The sequence below is a fragment of the Electrophorus electricus genome, chromosome 5 (assembly GCF_041902795.1).
Source record: "Electrophorus electricus isolate QZ-2024a chromosome 5, ASM4190279v1, whole genome shotgun sequence".
NCBI classification, from domain to species: domain Eukaryota; kingdom Metazoa; phylum Chordata; class Actinopteri; order Gymnotiformes; family Gymnotidae; genus Electrophorus; species Electrophorus electricus.
Genome location: NC_137501.1, coordinates 9,281,543 through 9,301,752, shown reverse-complemented (window position 1 = coordinate 9,301,752; position 20,210 = coordinate 9,281,543). Strand labels below are relative to the sequence as shown.

Here is a 20,210-nt window from a genome sequence, read left to right as displayed (position 1 = left end):
GGAAAACCTATTTCCAGGGGGCTTGAGAGCAGAGCTGAAAAATGAATGAAAAGTGCAGATGAGGTCCAGCTCTCTCTGAGGACATTGGGAGAAGCAGGCAGACACCGTGGAAGGGCTCGAGCAGATGCGTTTACTTAAACTATTACAGATGCATGAGAACTCCATGCAAGCACCTAGAACAGCCCAGTTAGTTAACTGTTATGACTGTGCTAAAAGAAAGAGACGTTGTTGTTGTTGTTGTTTTTACACCTTTTCACATTCTTTTGATAATCAGTACTTATCTTTTCCTCGATTTAAGTTAGAAACGATGCTTTATATTCTCCGGATCAGCCCCCCCCCCGCGTGCGCCAACCCGCCGTCATTCCTGCCCCAACTTGTTTGGCCTCCGCTGGAGCATGTGCGGAACCGAGACCAGTCTCTGCTCTGCCTGATCTCGTTGGCATCTTTCCAATCAGCCTCTTTACGACCCTTGATCACTTTAAAGCGACAGTGCTAGAAGCGGTGCAGCCGTAGCCGGCACTGGAGGCCCATCGACGAGGCCTGGCTTCCACCGCAGCTATTTGGACCGGTCCCGTTCCACGGCGAGGGCCCGCTCCCTCTGTTGGATTCCACTTGTCCATTAGTGCCATCTGTGCCCGCCTTTGCCGTCTGTGAGCACCCACGTGCCGCCAAAACTACTGGCATTTTCTCTCAAACAACCAAGGGAGGGTGCCCAGAGCTTTTAGCTGGCAATGATGTGCACTTACTCTGACCCAAAAAAAAAGAGAGAGAAAAAAATATTCTGGTTGAAGAGGCTGAGTTGTGAGCAGGAAACATCTGCATGTTTATGCCCTTCCCATAGCAAAAAGGCTCCTGTGGTGTGCAGGGTCTGGAGGATAGTGTTAGAGAAGGAAATGAAATGGGGAAGAACACTTTCACTGCTATTTTGACATACTTTTAAGGTATAAGCTTACTAACATTTATTGTATTAAAAAAACAATAATGCAATAATAATTTCATACTGTTTGAGAGAGCTCTTTTATTTGAATTAGCCTTCTTTAAAAGTGTATTTTGTGAGAAGCCCATCACTACAGTTTCTTTGAGCTGTCATAAATGTAAAAAGGTGTCAAGTTTTGACATGTGATATGCAAGTTTACAGTGGTAGCAGGAGAAGAAGCTTTGAGTTACCGAGTCAACCTGTAACTCCTGTCTCCAGCTACAATTCAGAACCCACTGGTGTTTTTTCCCTTACAACCGAATCATTTGGTTCCTAGTGTAGAGGCCGGATGCTTGTTCCCCACTTATACTGTGGAGTAGAAAGCAGACACCTACTCCACATCATCATCAGAATAATTATCAGAGCTTGATGGAAATGGCCAAGTCACTAAGAATGTTGTATGCTGCTCTTTTTGTTAATGTTTTGAAAGTCTTTTTTTTTTTTTAAACACCTGCTGCCTTGCTTGACAAATATTTTTTTTCAGTGTTCTGGTCTATTCATGATGTTCAAAACACATTTATTTGGTGGAAAAACCTCTTGCCAATGGTGCGACTATATTCTTCTGTCTTTTGTGCCTAACAGTAAACAAATGACACCAATAAGTTGATGCTATGTAAATGTAACTCCAGTGCTAAGTGCTTTGTACTGCCGCCACAGATCAGCGGTAAGTTTAGATTGCTAGTCGCCATTGAAATGGGTTCTGTTGTTCAGGCTTCTGTTCCAGAAATCTGCATAAAAGGAACTAAGACTTACAAAGTATATGCAAACTAGACAATTATATCTATGAGAGATGGCATCATTCTTAACACTGTATTAATTAGGGCTGAACCGAGTCTGCGAGAAAATTGAGTAACTCGATTACTAAAAATCATGGATGCAAATAATTTATTTTAATCCAAACTATATGCATGATATTCCTACGCCCCATTGTGCCTTGCACAGAAAACGTGCAGTACATCCATCAAGCCAAAAACAGATTCAGTAACTGAATACTAGGCTCGCTAACAACAAAAAATGTGGGTGTATACCAAAATAACATTAAAGCTAGGTGATATTGTGTTACTTTATATCAACAACTACTTAACAGCTAAAAATAGTCCATTTAATAATGGATGTTCTGCGCATAAAAAATAAAAAGGTCATGTGAAAATACCTGGATACCTTTTGCTTTAAAATAATTTGAAATTCATTTTTTATTTACTTTTTGCTTTTGCGTTTCAGAAAATGCTTTATTTAAAACCCGAAATATAGTAGGGCATTTAAATACACTAAATTACGTTTAGTTTTGACAGATACCATATGAAATTATCAATAAAAATGTTAACAAGCCAATTAGTTCATAATTTTGAGATACCTGTCTTGTAGTCTCTTGTATATTTACTATTGGTCTTTAATAAAGCAATAGTACTTTTTATTCAATTACTTGTTTAATTTATGGAGTAATTGATAGAACACTCGATTGCTAGAGTAGTCGAATACTGTGGTCCTTGTATTAATACAATCAGCTGAGCAACCATTCACTGGTAGATGGATCTGACAAGGAGAGGTGAGTGACACTGAATGCCTCTGAGTCTTTCTGTGTGTTTACCCTCAGCACCACTTCCATAAGTGCAAATGTGGCGCAGATGATGGACTATATGCAAACAGTATTATGCTGGACATCAGCCTAGTGGTTTTTATGGCCATCTTGAGATTAAAAAGCATCACTCCCCTTGTTTCCAGGGTCAGTCCGGGTCTCGGCAGGCTCGATTGCTGATCATATGCCCCTGTATTTACCCAGAAGATTCGATTTGAGTCACCCCGTCTCGTTGAAAGGATTCTGCTGTAAATATCACGTCAGCACGAGGAAAAATTTTATGGCCTTGTAAATAATGAGGGCAGAAAATTCTACTGAAAGTCTTTGTTGTGGTTTGGGAATTGAATTACAGGGATCACCAGCCTGTATAAATCAGCCAGTTCCCTTTAAAAGGGAATGGGGTTATACTACCTTGTCTTGTAGGACCTCCTGCAGATTTGCTCTGTCCTGTTCCTCTTAGATTTCAAAAACTTAGAGATGCATTATTTTTCATTCAGAAACCGTGAAGCCAAAATACAGTTTTGGGGGCATCCTTGCTCTCAGATAACATTTAAAACTCACCATTCTGTGGTGATTTTAATGCACACTGTGGTCCAGTGCCTATATCAGGTTTTTTTTTTATCGACTGGAGGAATAATCCAAGTTGTCAGCAGGTGTGATGTTTTGGCCGCCTTGGCTCAGTTCAGATTCTCCACTCTGCCAGATGGCTGTGCTATGTGGGCTGTATGCAGACCACGGACGTAGCAAAGCGAGGGCCCGCCATTGGACCGCCTGATTGCTCACATTCTGGCGGCAGGAATCGGCCTGTTTGCAGCCGAACCTCTTGTCCCACGCTGAACTTTTAACGCGTTCAATATGTGGCGGGGAGAGCCGACACCTCATGCCGCATTACATCAAGACAGATTTTGCTGTTCAGAAGTTAGTTTGTTGCCATTTCATTTTTTTTTCTCCGTCACTGTAGAATCGTAAGCATTTTATTTTAAATGAAGAGTTGTAGAGCATCTCCTTTGTAGTGCAACACGATGCAGTCGCCGGGTCAACTTACAAAGAGCATAAATCGCACTGGCACCGAGCTGCCGTTCATATTGGCGCCATCAGGCACACGCGAATGCCCATAATTATTGTTGACCATTCTGCGCTTGGAACCGGCAGCTTTAAGATGGGAGCGCTGCTTGAACGTTTCGCGATGAGGCGCTCTACAAAAGGACACGGGCCAGAGTCCAAGCACGCTGTTCCACCCTCCACTTCCTGCATCTCGCTCCCGCAGAGAAGGGGGAGTGCAAGACGACTCCCCGGGGGGAGCAGGAGCGCTGGGGGAACCGTGCTACCCCGGCGTGCGGGCTAGCCAGGGAAGAGAGGCCCATATCACACGTGCCCTTCTCCATTGGGCCAGTGCCTGAACACCCGGCAGAATCGGAAACCCTGGACACGTTCCTCCGAGGCGGGGCAGCCCGTCGGCCTCGTGCAGCGTGCAGAAAATGCTGCGTACACACACACCAGAACAGTGCTAGTGAAGCAGTAGTGGTCCTCTAACGCGGCGTTGCCATTTGACTGTTTTGTATAGGTGTAGCATATGTTGGGAGTCAGAGAGGGGCCTTTGATGAACTGAGCCTTGTGTCTTCTGTTTAAGATGGCTGGTGGAACAGACAGGCTCTGTGATCAGGGAAATCAAGCGCAAGTTTTTTTGCCGAGTTTGTAATAAGGCCTGTGTTCTCACAGCCTCTTAAGCTCGTCCCCTTTCGAGCCATTTTCTGATGAAACGTCTGCTGGTCCATTGGATGCAGAGTCTTCTTTTATGGGGTATCCAGTGCCGCCTTGCAGTACCAAGCAGTCTTTGTTTCCACGTGTGGATGACATTTATTGTAAGCACCAACCCCTTAATGCAAAGCAGTGATTTGTATACAGTGTACAATATTCCAACACCAAACAAAACCTGTACGTATCATGCACCAGTACGCATTGAAGCCCTAAAGACTGTCGAGTGCACATATCTTTTTTTTTTTTCCCTCGATTCCACCTCATGCCATGCCTCCTGCAGTGCCGGTCTCCTCTCCGTCCCCGTGGCGCCCCGAGCCCCTCCGTCCTTCCTTGGCTGCCGCCAAATCCGAGTGGCCGGCTCGGCGGGGGCCTGATCGTATTGCGACGCACCTGGCCGCTGCCGCCATCCGACGAGCCTCCTCCACCCTCTCCCAAGCCCCCCGTCCCCTCCGCATCGCCAACATGCCCGCCCCCGCCAGGGCGCGCAGAGGGGGACGGCTTTTCCGAGCGCCTACCCCAAAGCCCCCCAAAATCCAGTGAACTTAGCCGCGCCGTCGGCCGCAGCCAAAACAGCATCTGACGTGCCTTATTTGTTGACAGAGCGGGATCTAGCGCAGAGGGTCTGCCTCGCGCGGCTTACGGCAGAGGGACGGCGCAAAGCTCTCCATTCGCCGAGAGTCCGCGACGACGCCGACGTTCGGCCAGCGTTCATTAGCACTTGCGAAAGTAGGGCAGATGACGCCAGCAGAAAGGGGCTCTTTTCCTATTTATGGTTCTGATACTCCAGTATTTCTAATCAAAGGGACAGTGTGTTTATGCTAGGCTTCCTGTCATGTGGCAGAGCAGATGTAGAGTTGCAATGTTAACTTGTGAGTAAAACATCTCAACAACCCTGTACCCTCAAAGGTGTTGCAGGAGTAAAATAAACTAAGCGTTGTTGCCAATATACACATGACGAGAGAGATGTCTTGGGTTCAGATGACCATAAGTGTGTGTGTGTGTGTGTGTGTGTGTGTGTGTGTGTGTGTGTGTGTGTGTGTGTGTGTGTGTGTGTGTGTGTGTGTGTGTGTGTGTGTGTGTGTGTGTCGGGGGGTGCAGGGCATGTCTTTCGCTCTTTGTGGGAATCTAATGTCCCCATGATATTTGACTGGTGCCCCAAGAATTTTTTGTGGCCTATTTTAATAAACAAACAAAAAAAAAAATAGAAGAATCAAGAGAATGTATTTTAGGATTAGGATGGGGAGTAAGCATAGTATTATTTAGCACCTCTAATACATAAGTCAGTACAAATTACAAGACTGCATGTCTGTATGCAGATGTATGTATATGTATGCACGTGTGAATGTGTCTCCTGGGGGTGGATCCGGCTTCAATCCCAATCCATGCAAGTGCTCCATGCTATAGTATTAAGAGTCCTTGGGCAAGATTCTGAACACTATACTTGCCTACCTCTGTAACGTGATTGAAATTGTAAGTCGCTCTGGATAAAAGTGTCTGCCAAATGCGTAAAAGTAAAAGTGTGTGTGTGTGTGTGTGTGTGTGTGTGTGTGTGTGTGTGGCAGTGGAAATAAGCAGTGTGAGAGCTCCCTCTTGGCGCGAGTGGTCTAAGTGTCCCCAGAAGCCTCTCAGTGGCCTGCACTGTGTGTTTTGACTAACAAGTTGTTAACAGTGAGGGCCAGACATTCCAAAAATACACTTTACAGCTACGTTGATGTATGGGGATACCTAAAGAGAGAGGAGAACATGGCATGTTCACATGAATTTAGCACATTTTACAGCTACTCTGTGTACTTTTTTTTTTAATTAACATAAAACATTTCTAGAATTATTATTCTTTTTGAAAAATTATGATTTTGTTTTATATGTGAATACTTCTCCTGTTTTGCAAATTTTAAGGAAAATTGTTAAACTCTGAAACCTATATTTGAGTGTCGTAATTTTTATTTCTATTATTAGTTATATAAGTGCCAAAATTGGTGTCTTTATAGCAATTAAAGCATTATTTGTAGTTTTATTAAATGTAGCCCTATCTGTGAACATTACATTTCATTTACATTTCAGATATTTTCTATAAGAATGCCTCACTGACCTGAAAATGGGTTTAAAAAAGCTGAGTTTGTTATTCAATAAACTTAGGAAGAATGTCTTTTGGAAGTTTTAATATATTGCCAGTAATAAATCTTTAATGTCTCTTTTCTTCTTGCAGGGGCGCTGTATGAATTTCAACCGAGTACAGCATCGCTAGACAGATTTAAATCATCAAAATCCATGGATAACCAGAACTCCAGTGAAACCAACAAAATTTCCTCTCTGTTTCTCTCTTCCAATGACTTATTTTTTTATGATTTATGTTCTTGATTGGGCAGTGTACTGCAGCATACATCTGTTACAGCCCTTTTAATTTTAGGTTTGGCCTTCCAACACAATTGCACCTGCTTTAAATTATTTAGATGGTATCTCATGAGCTGCTAAAAGGGCCTTTTAGTAGTGTATCCAAGAGAATAAGTGCATAAGAAAGTTCTGGGGTTTGTGCCCTATTTGGTTAGCTTTTTATGGACTTTTATGGACTTTTTATGGACAAGGCTTGACATATTCCGACCATATTGTGCCTTCTTTGAAATAGAGAAAAAAAGGAAGTAAGCTAAATTTATGGATGCAGACTGGGGCCATTTTAAAAAGAAGAAATAAATTAATAGGGTACGGGAAGAGGACTTTTGCCATTGGAGTGGAAGTCGGAAATTAATCTCACTAGGCTCAGGAAGCACGGAAGTCCAGCACCTCTTGGCCATGTCCCAGTACGCGGCCTCCCCACGTCCGGTGTGGCCTGACGCCCGGCGGGACCTGTCTTTTCGGCACTGAAGTGCACACGCCTGACAGATTGCTGACAGGAACCCCCAAGGTGGCAGACGTGGCACGACTTTGCCCTTTAGTTTTGTGAAGACACCTTCCCATCATCGCTCAGGAGCTAAAAAGTGAATGGAGCACGACTGCGACCCAGGCAGCGCAGTTACGTTTCAGGGACGGATTCTCTGAGACTTTAACATACTGTGTTGCGTGGGGGACTTTTCTAGAACCACGCCACCACCACTCCAGAACCCCCACCCCCAGTCTGGCAGTCTGCTCCTTGGCTGCTAAGACACGGGTGATCACAATCCATAAAAGTGCTTAGTTTTGGGGCATGGATACAGCTGCCTCACCACTTTCTCTCTCTTGAGCAGATGAAATCTTGCATGGTGCCCTAGCCATCTCCACCCAGCCACGCAGTCGGCGCCAGAGTGTCGGGAGTTTAATTAAAAGAATTAAAAGCAACAGCAAGCAGCAGCCTGCGAAGCTTTTGCTCATCGCTCTTTATGCCTTCTGACATCGAACGACCCATTACTGTATCTGCCCCGTTCGGAAATAAAAGTCCCATCTGCCAAAGCGAACTGAAAGGGATTCGTGCATAAACCCCGAAAAGCCAAAGCCGAAAGGGCGACGGACAGAGTATTGTTCATTTCCAGAAATGACCCTCATTGCCTCCCCCTGACCCTCAACCCACTCCCTCGCTCCTCCGCGGTCACACTAAATAAGCGAGCAGCGCATTTGTTGTACGTGGGGCGAGGCACACTGTCATGAAGACTTCCAGGGTGCGGCGCCGGCGTGGGACGGAAGCGCCGTGGGGTGAGGATGAAGGAGGCGGCTGAAGGGAAAAAAAAGGCCGGAATGATCCAGTCACTTTTGATACGCTACTTCAGACACGCAGCGGATATTCGAGTGGAAATCTGACAAAGCGCTCCAGCTTTGACGCGAAGCGGTACGGACAATGACCGGTGGCTGGGTCAGTGGGACATCTCGGTGCAAGCAGGGAAGCTTATCAGATGACACTAAAAATAAGTTCAACAAGCATCAAGTTTGAAGTCGGGGGTGGGAGTGTGGGGTGGGTGGTTGGGTGGCTCCCGCACTGTTGGCATGAGGCTGCACGAGACAGACAACACCAAAATATCCTGCTCTAATTATTCCTTTGTGATCTTCAGCTGAAATTTTAAGAACGTGAATGATTCCTCTGGGCTGAAATCATAAGAAAGAAAGAAAGAAAGAAAGAAAGACACAATGGAATGGAAAAATAAAAGTAACCTTACTTGTGAATATTTGACATTTAGTGCACTTTTTAGCAATGACAAAATATATATCACAATTTTCTGTCTTGTCAAGATTCAGAGACCTGTTATTAACCCTCACTAAAACATATTTATATACTGGTCACAACACATCATTTCATTGTACTAACTCATCACACAAGATTTAGCAGCTGATTTTTATACTGTTTTATATTTGTGTTTATCATAAAGTATTTTTCTCATTGTGTGTGCACATGGAGAGGAGTCAGTAGAAAATTCTATTTTATTTTTCTGTTAGCAGTGTGAATTACTCTTTTTATCTTTTTTCTTTTTTTCCCCCCCCAAAACCTTTTTTAAAGAACACTCAATATGAAGGTTTCTTAGATGCTACACAATTTATACCCATTTGAGCTGGACATAGAAAAAGCAAATGACTAATTCTCTTATTAAAGTTTTTTTTTATAGATGTTATGCACCAGTTTATTCTTATCAGGATATTTTTTACATATGTACCCTAAATGAACATAATACTAGAATTTAAATATTTTTGAATATTTGAATAATATTTCTTATTAAAATGGATAATTATTGTAACATATAATTAAAAACCCTTTGAATGTTGACACAAATGTGCTATTCTGTATACAGATAAACGCAGCATATTTTAGTAATGACAGTTGTTTAATGTAAATTAAGATAGAAATGTTTCTCCATGTATTATGTGATGCTGTGATTTTCAACATATCACTGAACTTTGGCCATTGAATGTATAATACCCCAAAATCTATGTTCCTTTCTGTTTTAATGTAATTTATTATCTGTTCTGTTGCATTTTGTCATTGGTAACATATCGCTAGCTAGTGTTCAGCCAAAAGCATCATATCTTAAGTCAGGCCTTCTATAAACCTTTACTTCAGTGGACCTTTTAAAACATGCATTAAACTGTGGGCAGACCTCATTTATTTGGACTCAAAGGCAGTTATTTCAGAATGATGCAGAAAGGGTATTCAGCTACTTAACATATATAGTGTGTAGAGTATAGCAGCTGTAATCAGACTCACAGGTTAATGTGAACATTGCAAAGACTCCTGCTCCAGCCTAAAATGCTCCTACACGCATGCCCTCATCTTCTTATTCACGTCTACATTTATCGTTGCTAGGAAATCGTAGTGATGGGCTACAAACCGGTTTGCAATATGGCGCCTCACAGAAACTGTGTGATAATGAATTCTGTGTGGAAACAAGTTATGCAGGGTGGTTGTTTTTTTTGTTTTGTTTTGTTTGGGTTTTTTTTTTTAAATCCCTTCAGTTACTTAATAGATACAATAGACATTTCATATGTGCTAAAATGGCAGTACTGTGCAAAAGCATGGTTGTACTTTTCCAGGAGGATTATTCCTGCTGGAGCTTTACTGCTGATGCCTTGTGATCAAATAGATCTTTCATGACTGTTCTGTCCATTTGTATGAAATAAATGGCCATTTTCTCAGGCATATCTGCTGTCACTGTCTGAGCACCCAGATGGTATCGCGGAACGTTAACTGATTCATCAGATGCATAAGCAGATTACGTCGCCGAGCTTACCATTTTGTACAGCCAAAAAAAAAAAACAACAACCCAATAATATGAAGATATTAAAAGACATATTTTCATATGCTTTTCATTCTGCACATTTATGAACTTTATTCTAAATATCTGTCAACTTAACCAATCATTTTCTGAGCTATTGCATAAGGGTTGTAGAATTACCTTTCTCTTTATTATAGTACTGTAGCCACGGTGTATATTGAATATTAGCAATACTAGTAATTTTGTGCACATATATTTTTTGGTAGTTTATTAGATGCAGAATTGGAGATGAAATCACCTGTTTTAAATCTTATTTTCTGCAGTCACGTCAATGAGATTTTTTGGCCTCTAATGTTACCTGCAAATCAATGTGTGTTATAAACACTATTAGTACATAAGGCGCTGCAGTGGAAAATCACACTCTTGCGCGTCCTGCCATGCAATATTTTGCTTTGGCCATATCTCATACCTTTTTCACCTTTCTTCCGTTATGACCTGCTCTCATCCTGCAGTCACCGACCAGGCTGCCCAGCTGAAACTACACCTGCCACTTAAAGCACACATATCAACACACCCTTAGCCATCCACCCCTCTCGGGTCCTTGTTAGCCGCACCCAGATCTCGGCTTCAAACCCCAGAGCTGTCTTTCCAGCCCTGAACTGTACACCCCCCCGCACAATGTATGGCTAAAACCACCTCGCAGTTCCTAGACCCCTCTGAGCCAACTGGCTACCGGAAAGAGGTATAATTGAAGTGTCATGTACCTGGCTTTAGCAGTAAAACAACTTCACTTAATGTTATAACCTCTACCTTTAATGCAACATTAGGTCAAATGAGGGAATTTTCTGCTCAAGGTAGAAAAGTGCTCTGAATTAACAGAATTGCATGGCTCATCATTAGAGTGTTTACACTGTCTGATAAGCTTCTTATGAGGCGTAAATGTTGAATTACATTATTTTAAATGAATCCTCCATTTTCAAATAGTCTGATGAAGCATAAAACAAATTTGATGTTCCTGCCTTGGAGACTAACGCATCTAAAAATTTACAAAGCAAAAATAATGAATGATTTATCCTTAAAAGTGTTAGTCTTAAAAGTGGAAAATATGGCAAACATATATTCGTAAATGTGTATATTTAGTGTTTATATATATATATATATATATATTTTTTTTTTTTTTTTTTTTTTTTTTTTTTTTTACATTTTGTCATATTAAAATATGTATACATATTTTAATATGACAAAATGTTTTAAATTAAAAGTTTACATGTTGATAGAACAAGCATCGGTTGAAAAGGTGTAAGGAAACCAAATGCTTATATTATTAAAGTCATCAAATAAAATCGCACTTCCTGTGGTTGGTGTTAATTGAGAGAACTGGCTTAGGCAGCTGTTTGCTCTTTCAGCCTGTCTAGGTACAATGGTCATCTCGGTTTTCACAGTTGTTACAGAAACGCGGCTCTCTGAAATCAGATACTTATAGGTGATAATCATTCATCAAGGGGCCGCTCTATAGATGCCAGGAATGTCCTACACCCAACTTGTTAGACTTCAGACTTGATTTTGTTGCACTGTATTTCAAAGCAAATAAAACCTAATCCCTCACTTATCGTAAAGAATTCTGTTATTTCCAGCATTTGGAAAGTACAGGTGGGAGATTATTTTTAGGCTTTTTTGTTCAATGTGTTTTGATACTCAGGACATAATCAGGTGTTTTGGTAGATATACAGACTTAACTGCTCACCATTTAACTGATGATGATCCATATCGCCTGAATTGATGTAACTACACAGTACACAGTTACTCTCTCATCTTTATAGGAGGTTTTAAATATAACTATTCATAAAGCAAGCATTTTTATAACATTTAAATCTCACCATCTATAAAGCAGACTTTCTGTTGATTAACTGATAAAGCAGAAAACCTACTAGTCTCAGAAAACAGACAACACACAACAAAACCTCAACACAATATGGGCAGTGAGCTACCATGAGGCATGTGTTGACTCAGACGCCAACACGCTCACCTCAGTGCTGGAGGGCCAAAGCTCCGTCTGTTAATGATAAAACCCAACATACGAGTGTCAGTTCACCGAAGGCCCTTGTAGGAGAGCAAGAAATATTGTCCAGACAGCCTTTGGTTCAACTCAGCCTGGGACTAAAACTGATTGAGGGGCCTCTCAGCCAATGCAAAGCCAGAAACACTCGGGTGGTGGGTGGAGTTTGTGGCAGGGCATAGAGTCACCTTGCCACTGGTCAGGAGAGTTCATTTAATGAACATGGAGAGAGAACAATGGCTGGAGGTCACACTCTCGTCACATTTGGAGACTCCATGTCACATAAAGCCTTAAACAGCTTTTAGAATTGGAGAGCAGATGTTATGGAAATTTAAGATAATATTGAAGATGCCACATTCTGCTCGCAACCTATGTGAGGTGATATGTTGACCAGTCTTGAGATCATTGCTTGGAAGCAGTTGATTTTTTATTTATTGCTATAAATAGTTTTATATAATAGTGAGACGCATAACTGAATAATCTTAAAAATGGTACAATAAAAAGAGTTGTTGTTTCACACCGCAAGGCTTACGAGTCAGTTCACTCTCACATAAGCCATTCTACTGTACTAATGTACTGCACCAACCACACAGACACTCTTCCCTTGCCTGTGTAAACTGGCGTTACGGGTGGCTCCTTCCTCCAGCTCTTGGTGTTTTGTGGAGGCGTCGCTGACCGTAATCCAGCCTGCCCGCTAGAGAGCGGGACTGGGAGAACATGCTTTACTACCTCAGCTGGTCCGAGTTCCCGAGCAAACAGGGCCCTCCCACGCGTCCAGCAGCACCTCTCCCCAGTGCTGGCATCGTTTAACATTACGATATTTCCTTCGTGTTTGCCGACGGATGATGGGCCCTCATTGCTATGCAAGTGCCAGATGAATCATAAACCTATACCATATGCCGTCACAATTTGCTGATGGGCCCAAGCTGTTTTGGTGGATATAAAATCCAGGGATTATAAATGCTTGATCCTCAGCGAAAAGGCACAAGGTTGGGTGGGCGCAACCTCCCTTATCTCGCAGCTTGAGTCAGCACGCCCGGGAGAGCGTCAAAGACCCAGCAGCAAGGACAGGCGAACTCCGTCCGGATTAACCCCTGGAGCAAGGAAGGGCATGTTGGGCTGGGAGCGGGAGAGCAAACAAACGAGTCCAGAGGGAAGAAAATACCTGCGCTAAAATAAGGGTGTTTTCATCACATTTGTTCAGTGTTGTAGCCCTTTGAAAAACAAAAAGATAAGCAATTGGATTATGGTTTATTCTCACCTCATGGGTGTTGATTATTAGAAGAAAGGACTGTTTTCTTTTGTGAAGAGAGAATTATTTTTGAGGTTTTAATTACATAGGTCCTTTCTAATATATGATTAATGGTAGCCACATTTGACCACAAACTCTATTTTAAATTCCTAAAAGAAAAATAATAGCATTAATATAATAGCATATATTGTACATAGGTTCTGTGCGGTCACATATTGCAGATAGGTGCTATGTGTTCACTTCTGTATACATTGAGATACTTGACAATTTTTAAGAATTAGATTCCTGGTTTTAGGGGGTTTTCCATTTCATTATTTGTTTGTTTATATTTGACTCTTTTGATATTTGGAGCCTACTCCACTAAAAATATTTATCCTGCTTTTCATTTTACTGTATTTACCTAATACTTTTAGGTCAAAACCTAGGTGTAAATCGTTTTAGTGAACTAATAAACAGCAATCGTTACATTTTCCTTTCTATACCTAAAAATATTTTTGAGTGGCATTGTGCCAGGTTGTCTAAATTTTAGAGTCCATGCAGATGCAGAATTTGTCAGCTAGGGTATTAAAAAACAAACAAAACATTTTTATACATTCCTTTTATAGGGATCAATTGACCCCGGGGAATAGTGGAAATAAGATAATGATGAAGTGTCTTGTTTACATGTGATTTTTCTGTAACTGCCTTTCCTGAGCACAGTACCATATTTTGAGTCACAGAGACTAGAGTTGGGATGTCTGTTAACTCCACCACAGACTAGAAGCAAAGCTGGTATATGTCAGCTTCCTTGACAAGTGCAGTTTTGGATATGTGGTAGCAAATCATATATGACAAAAGCAGCCACCTACTGGGAATGTGACTGTCTCATTTTTAAGGTGAACAGTGTGTGTATATATATATATATATATATATATATATATATATATATATATATATATAGTGAGAGTTATATATAGGCTATAGGGGCATTTGAGCCTGTGAACCCTAAACTGGAGGAGTGGCTCCAACAAATTCCAGAAATGTATCAGTCTCAGTCAAGAAGAGAACAATCTTAGGAACATCAAAAATACTGTGCTGCCCCTTCAGACTCCTGGGCCTTTGGTATGGGGAAAACAGACATGACCAGCCAATAAAAACATGAGACGGGGATCTTTTTATCCGTAGTAAGGTTGTGCAGCTTTGCTTGTACAGCTGATGAAGGACTTCTGGAAACCTCGTATACAACAACGAGATTAAGGTCAATCCAGGAAGCTCTTGGGGCCGCTCCTCTGTCTTAGGCATCATAGCCTCCAGTGCTCCTGTCACCACTGTGACGATCTTGGCCTGAATCTTCCACATTCCATATTCTTTTTGTAGGATGTTTGGATCACTTAGAGTGCTCCATCTATCAACACTGCTGTTTTCTGCAGCTTATCTTCTTTCACACATTTTGTGCACAAAAAATAACATATCCTAATTTATGACCTCAAACTGATCATGACGAAAGCATTCGATCTTGGCAAGGAGTTTCAGGAAAGTTAACCATCGAAATTTTTGCCATCGGTACATACGTAAGTAGTATTGCTGTGTTAATAAGCATGTAAACATCAGCATGATTTGTGCATTACTGTCTCTGGCCACATTCAAGTACATTATCTAAACAAAGTCTAAATATAACCTTATTTTCGCCTAAAATACACAGCAGATATTAAATATTACTAATCTGACAATCATAAACTGCCATTCCTGAAAAGCCATCAATCCTCCCCAAAATGACCCCAAAATCCCCAAAATGTTATAGCTAGTTGAGAAAGAGCATTTTTCCAGTACTTTGTAGACATGTAACCCCCCGCCCCCCGAGACCCTTGAACTTATTCACATTTATGTGCTACAACCTGGACTTGAAATAAGTTAATTGTAATTATATGTCATAAATCTGCACAAAATAGTTCATAATGCTGAATTGTACAAAGATATAGCTTTGTCAATATAACTTACAAAATTATTCACACATAAAAATCTTAATTACATAAGTATTAACCCCCATTGCTGTGAAAACTTAATTATAGCACAACCAATTGCCATTAGAAGTCCCATAATTATTTGAATAGAGTCTACCCGTATGCATTTAAGGCATTTGGCAGTTTGTTCATATCTAGTGTGACTTACATATTTATCAGTGTGAAGGGACCAGTGGCGGTTTTTACCACTACGCAAACCATGCAAATGCTCAGGGGGCCCACTGTTGGCCACAAGCAGCTGGCTGAAAAAAAAAAAAAAAAGACTAGACGCATTCTTTCTTTCATCATTTGACGCCAAAGTGATACTGTAACATGCTAGCTAGCTAATTCAGAACACAACCATGAAACGCTTGTATATTGAAATATGTCCAGGATAACATTGTTAAAAAATATCAAACTTGGCGTGGTCCCCAAATCCCAAAATGTGAACATTCCATGGAGTAAAATTAAATGGTTAACAATCCAATGAAGTTCATTTTATTTCAAGTTGTAGCAAAAAAAAAGTGAAAAGGGGATGAGCACTTATTAAACGTATGTAGCCGATTATGTTTATCTCTGGCTGAGTAGCACAGCATCTGTGACAGTAGACTGTCAATCACGTATGTTTATTAGAATATTAAGACAGTTGAACAGTATATTTCATTTGTTTTTTTTATGTTAAATTTAATTAAAATGTTGCTGAATGTTTAATACAACATTCTAATTTATTGTCATACAAATATTATAATACTTTATAATATGTTCGCTGAGTCTTTAAAATGATAGTAGTTCTTATCAAAATGTAGTGCAGTTCTATGGACATATATAGGTTAAATGAAGAAAAATCTAAATTTCAAAAGCATAAAACTATATGGTTACTCTATGCAAATCTTTAGTAAAGCAACTCACTGAAGTTTATTGTTTAGCCTGTTCATTCATTTGTTTGTTTTTGTTTATTTAACTACGTCACTGCAGCCCCTTCAATGTCAGGAAGCAGGCCTATGTGAAGTCATTAGTTAGGTTTGGTGTGAAAGTTGTTTATGCAAATTTGAAAGGAATTCGCCTACTTTCAGTAGCTGTAAATTGGTTGTACTCATTTAGACCTGGAATGACACTGGCCAATTTTTTAAACCTTCGATATCATAGTTATGTTTGACAATGTAATGAATTTATAAAATGACGTGAGCAACCGAAAGGCATAGTGAACTTAATTCCTTGAGGCTCTAAACCCTTGTTTGGCAGGGTAAGCTTCAGAACACGGTTAGCTTCCTAGCTAGATTTTGTGTCCAACACAAAAAATTATCACGAGAAACATCACACACCTTCAAACAGATCATGTTGAAACATGTAGTGTCGAAAGTGTGAGAGATCACATCCATGGGTCCTAGCCATGAAGCGAAGAGGTTTTATTACATTTCACTTTTGATAAAAAGTAGAATTAAATACCAGTGAACATCTGGATGAAATGAAAGGATAATGTGTTAGTGATCCATTTTTTATTATGCTTTGAACGCTTAAACATGACCTGAATTCCACAGAGCAAAATGTCTGTGTTTTTGTTCAACATACCCCAGGTATCTGCTGTGAAATGATTATTGTTCTTGTGATTGAGAAAGAAAAAAAACACTTTTGGATTAACTGAGGTTGTGGACCCAGATAAGATTAAACCTCGATAAGATTAAACAAAATATGTAATACAATTATTGTGATTTTATTTATATGTTATTTATATGTTCTTGCTAACACTGTAAATTCTAGCTAGAACTAACAAAAATGTAAAATTGTTTGGGTTTTTTTTTTGGGGGGGGGGGGGGGGTTGGCAGCATGTTGGTTGGCGTGATGAGCTGCCAATATATTTCACTGAAAATAAATGGACATTGTCACATTTAAGATTGTTATGCTCTGTGGTGTTTTGGTTATGACTACATTGTTACTAGCTTCCACGTTGCTTCAGGATATTTATTAGTGGGAATGCATGTTCATATATGAAACATTGCAACAGCTTTTGTCAAAAAAATCTCCCCCAGAACACACCCTACTCATACTCACACACACACACACACACACACACACACACACACACACACACACACACACATTTACTTTTCATTTGAATAATTTTGTTTACTCTCACAAGGCTTTAAAACTACTTTAACCATGGCATGAGAATTCCACAGCTAACACCACCATTCCCATAATCCCCAAGTGTGACCGGCTGCAGCGTGTTATGTGATTATTCTGCTTGCAGTCACAGTGGCTGTGGTACAGGTGGCTCTGTTGCTTTGTGTCTGCAGATTACACAAAGCTCAGGTACTGTATGTGCTACCTGCACAGTGCTGTACAATGTGTCTGTCCAGAGGGACATAATGTAAATAAGAACCAAAATACTTTGTACTTAAATTATACTTGTCATATTGTTCCTCATGATTCTTTTCTATCTCACTCAAACTCTTAAATTAAAGGATATAGGAGGACATTATGTCTCTCACATACACTATTGTTAAGCCAGGGCCCAAAAAAATTGTAAAAATTGATCTGTCGGAGTTCAGTGATGGTGTCCATCTTCATATTTTAACATCCAGAGTGTTAAACTATCTCCCCTGCGCTTCAGCACTTTAGACTCATGTTAGAGTCCATAACTCATCCATTTAGAGCTGGTAGGATAGCAACCACCCTCCTCGTTTTAATTGAGCAGGTCTGAAGCAGCCTTTACTTCTTACCTTTTATGAACTGAAGGTCTCCTAATGGTCGGAGACCTGTAATTCCATCATTTTCTTTGTGGAGAGTGCCAGCTATCATTCTAATGGATTCCTTCATCAATCAATGTTATGTAGTTCTATACACTCTAAAGCACTGATAGAAGTGGTCAAGCCATGAATTTTCTTTTTATGAAGTACATTTCAGCTAAATGTTTATTAGTAAGGGAATATATGGTGTGAGATATAGATACTCGTGCTAACTGTTAACAAAGAGCATGTTCTAGGGCTTTTGGTAGTGGGAGGATTGGCTTAAAAGTGGTCATGATTCCTAACTCTGAATGTTCGTTGATATTTTTACCTTACTGATAGTTTACATGTACATATGTTTTTTTCAGGTAACCCAAAACACTTCTGTTCTTCTACAATCTTTTGCTCTGGAAAATTAGCTATTAATAAACATGTGTTGTACACAGTCAAAGGTTTTTTCTCATTTATCAAGTAAAACATCACATGATGTTGCATAAAGTCAGACCAGGGTACTGCAACACTTTGTGCTGCACAGTACATTCAAACCAAGCCGACGTTTTCGCCTTTTTTCCTAGCCAACTGGAAAAACAAACACTGGGGGGATAAAATCCAAGATATGAGGTTAGGTTGATCCAGCACAGAAAGTATATCACTCCCACACAAAAGGCATGTAGGCAACATTTAATTTAGCCTTTACCAAGCTGCTGCCTATCCCTGGTGTCACGGCTTCTCTTTTGCCTTTCTGGTGTTGTTTTCCAGAGGAAATAGACATGGGCTGGAAGATGTGGGTGGATAAGACTTGCAATAGCTCTCTCCCCAACCCCGAGGCCCACCAGGTGAGGGAGGTGGGGGGTGGGGGTGATAGTGAGGAAAGAGACACAGCAGCGGAGATCTTCTCAGGCAGGCGACGGGACCCTGCAGGCAGCTCTCGTTACGTGAAGGTCATCCTTCTCAGATGAGCAGAACACCGTGACATGTTAAAGGCTGTCCTGGCTTATCTGCCGGACACCGTTTGACAGTCAAATGGGGTAAACAAGAGTCTGGGCTTGGTAAGGAGGGGGGATTAGAATGTTTTATTGGTTTTAATATCCAAATATTCTGTTAGTTTATGTATGTTTTTTTGTTTTGTGTGTTTGATTAGGACAGCCAATCAGAACCCGCCCTGTACATTACATGGAAACAGACAGTCCAAAATGTCCAATATGTTTGTAGTTCATAGAGGAGAATGAATAGAAGACAAGAATGGCGATGTCCGTAGCCTTCAATAGGTTCTCAGGATCCATCCGTGTAACCCAATTAGCTTGTAATTGATGCACTTTGAAATTCATTAACTTTCAAACCAAAGGCTGGCTTATAATTAACTGTCTGCTTTGCATCCCACATTTAGAATGAAGGTGCTGTTATTAATTCACTAATGCACTATGGTGAACCCAGTTGCACACTGCTCATGACCTTTCGCCCATAAATCAACTTTATTCCTGACATCAGGTATCTACTAAGTGTACAGCGGTAATGTCACTTTTTGAAGTAATTTGGCACAGACAGTTGCTATTCAGAATGATCAATGTGTGTATTGTGAGCCAAGGATAAAAAAATGTATATAAATAAGGATACAAACAGATTGAAGGGGGAAAGATGAATGACAGGAAGCGATGAATTACTGATGTGTCATGCAAGTAAATTTTCTAAATCTGCGATGGAATAAATTTCATAACAGTGAGTGAGTAGGCAAACTCACTTAAGATGAACCAAAACTGAGTTTAGCTTAGCTTAACATTTCTCTTCTGTGAGACTGTGCTGAGACTTTGCCACACTGTGCTAAGATGATCTAGGCTGCCTTCAGGTACTTACTTAGGGAAAGTAAACCAAACTTTGTGGCAGTTAATATGGAGATTTTACACACACATGCATCATACAGACAAACTTGCACTATGTTTCTAATGACCTTGTAGGGACTGATACCATAAGGTACATAGACTATGATACATTTTCTAGCAACTGCAGGACAGTTCATAAGTCATAAGTCATTTTGATGGCACTTTTTCTTCCCTTGTGCTAAAATGTATCTTATCATTGCAGGCCACAGTCTGAATCTTCCAGATCGGCACATGGATCATGACTTCTGAGTTATCTGTAAACAAATGCTCAGAATCATAAATTTAGGGTTTGCATATGCTACACAACGGAGCACTTCAGGTGAATTGTAAACATGAGTAGAGTC

General features: G+C 40.6%; 1 protein-coding gene across 2 annotated transcripts in view; it reads left to right on the top strand.

Annotated features, from left to right (window-relative positions):
* The window catches only part of antxr2a (ANTXR cell adhesion molecule 2a), a 39,993-nt gene extending 30,093 nt beyond the window's left edge, over nucleotides 1-9,900 (top strand). For both annotated transcript variants that reach the window (XM_081714133.1, XM_027029094.3), the window contains one exon: nucleotides 6,517-9,900. In XM_081714133.1, coding sequence (XP_081570259.1) covers nucleotides 6,517-6,555 — 39 coding nt within the window. In that variant the 3' untranslated portion in view covers nucleotides 6,556-9,900. The remainder of the gene's footprint in view (nucleotides 1-6,516) is intronic.
* The last annotated feature ends 10,310 nt before the right edge of the window (nucleotides 9,901-20,210 follow it).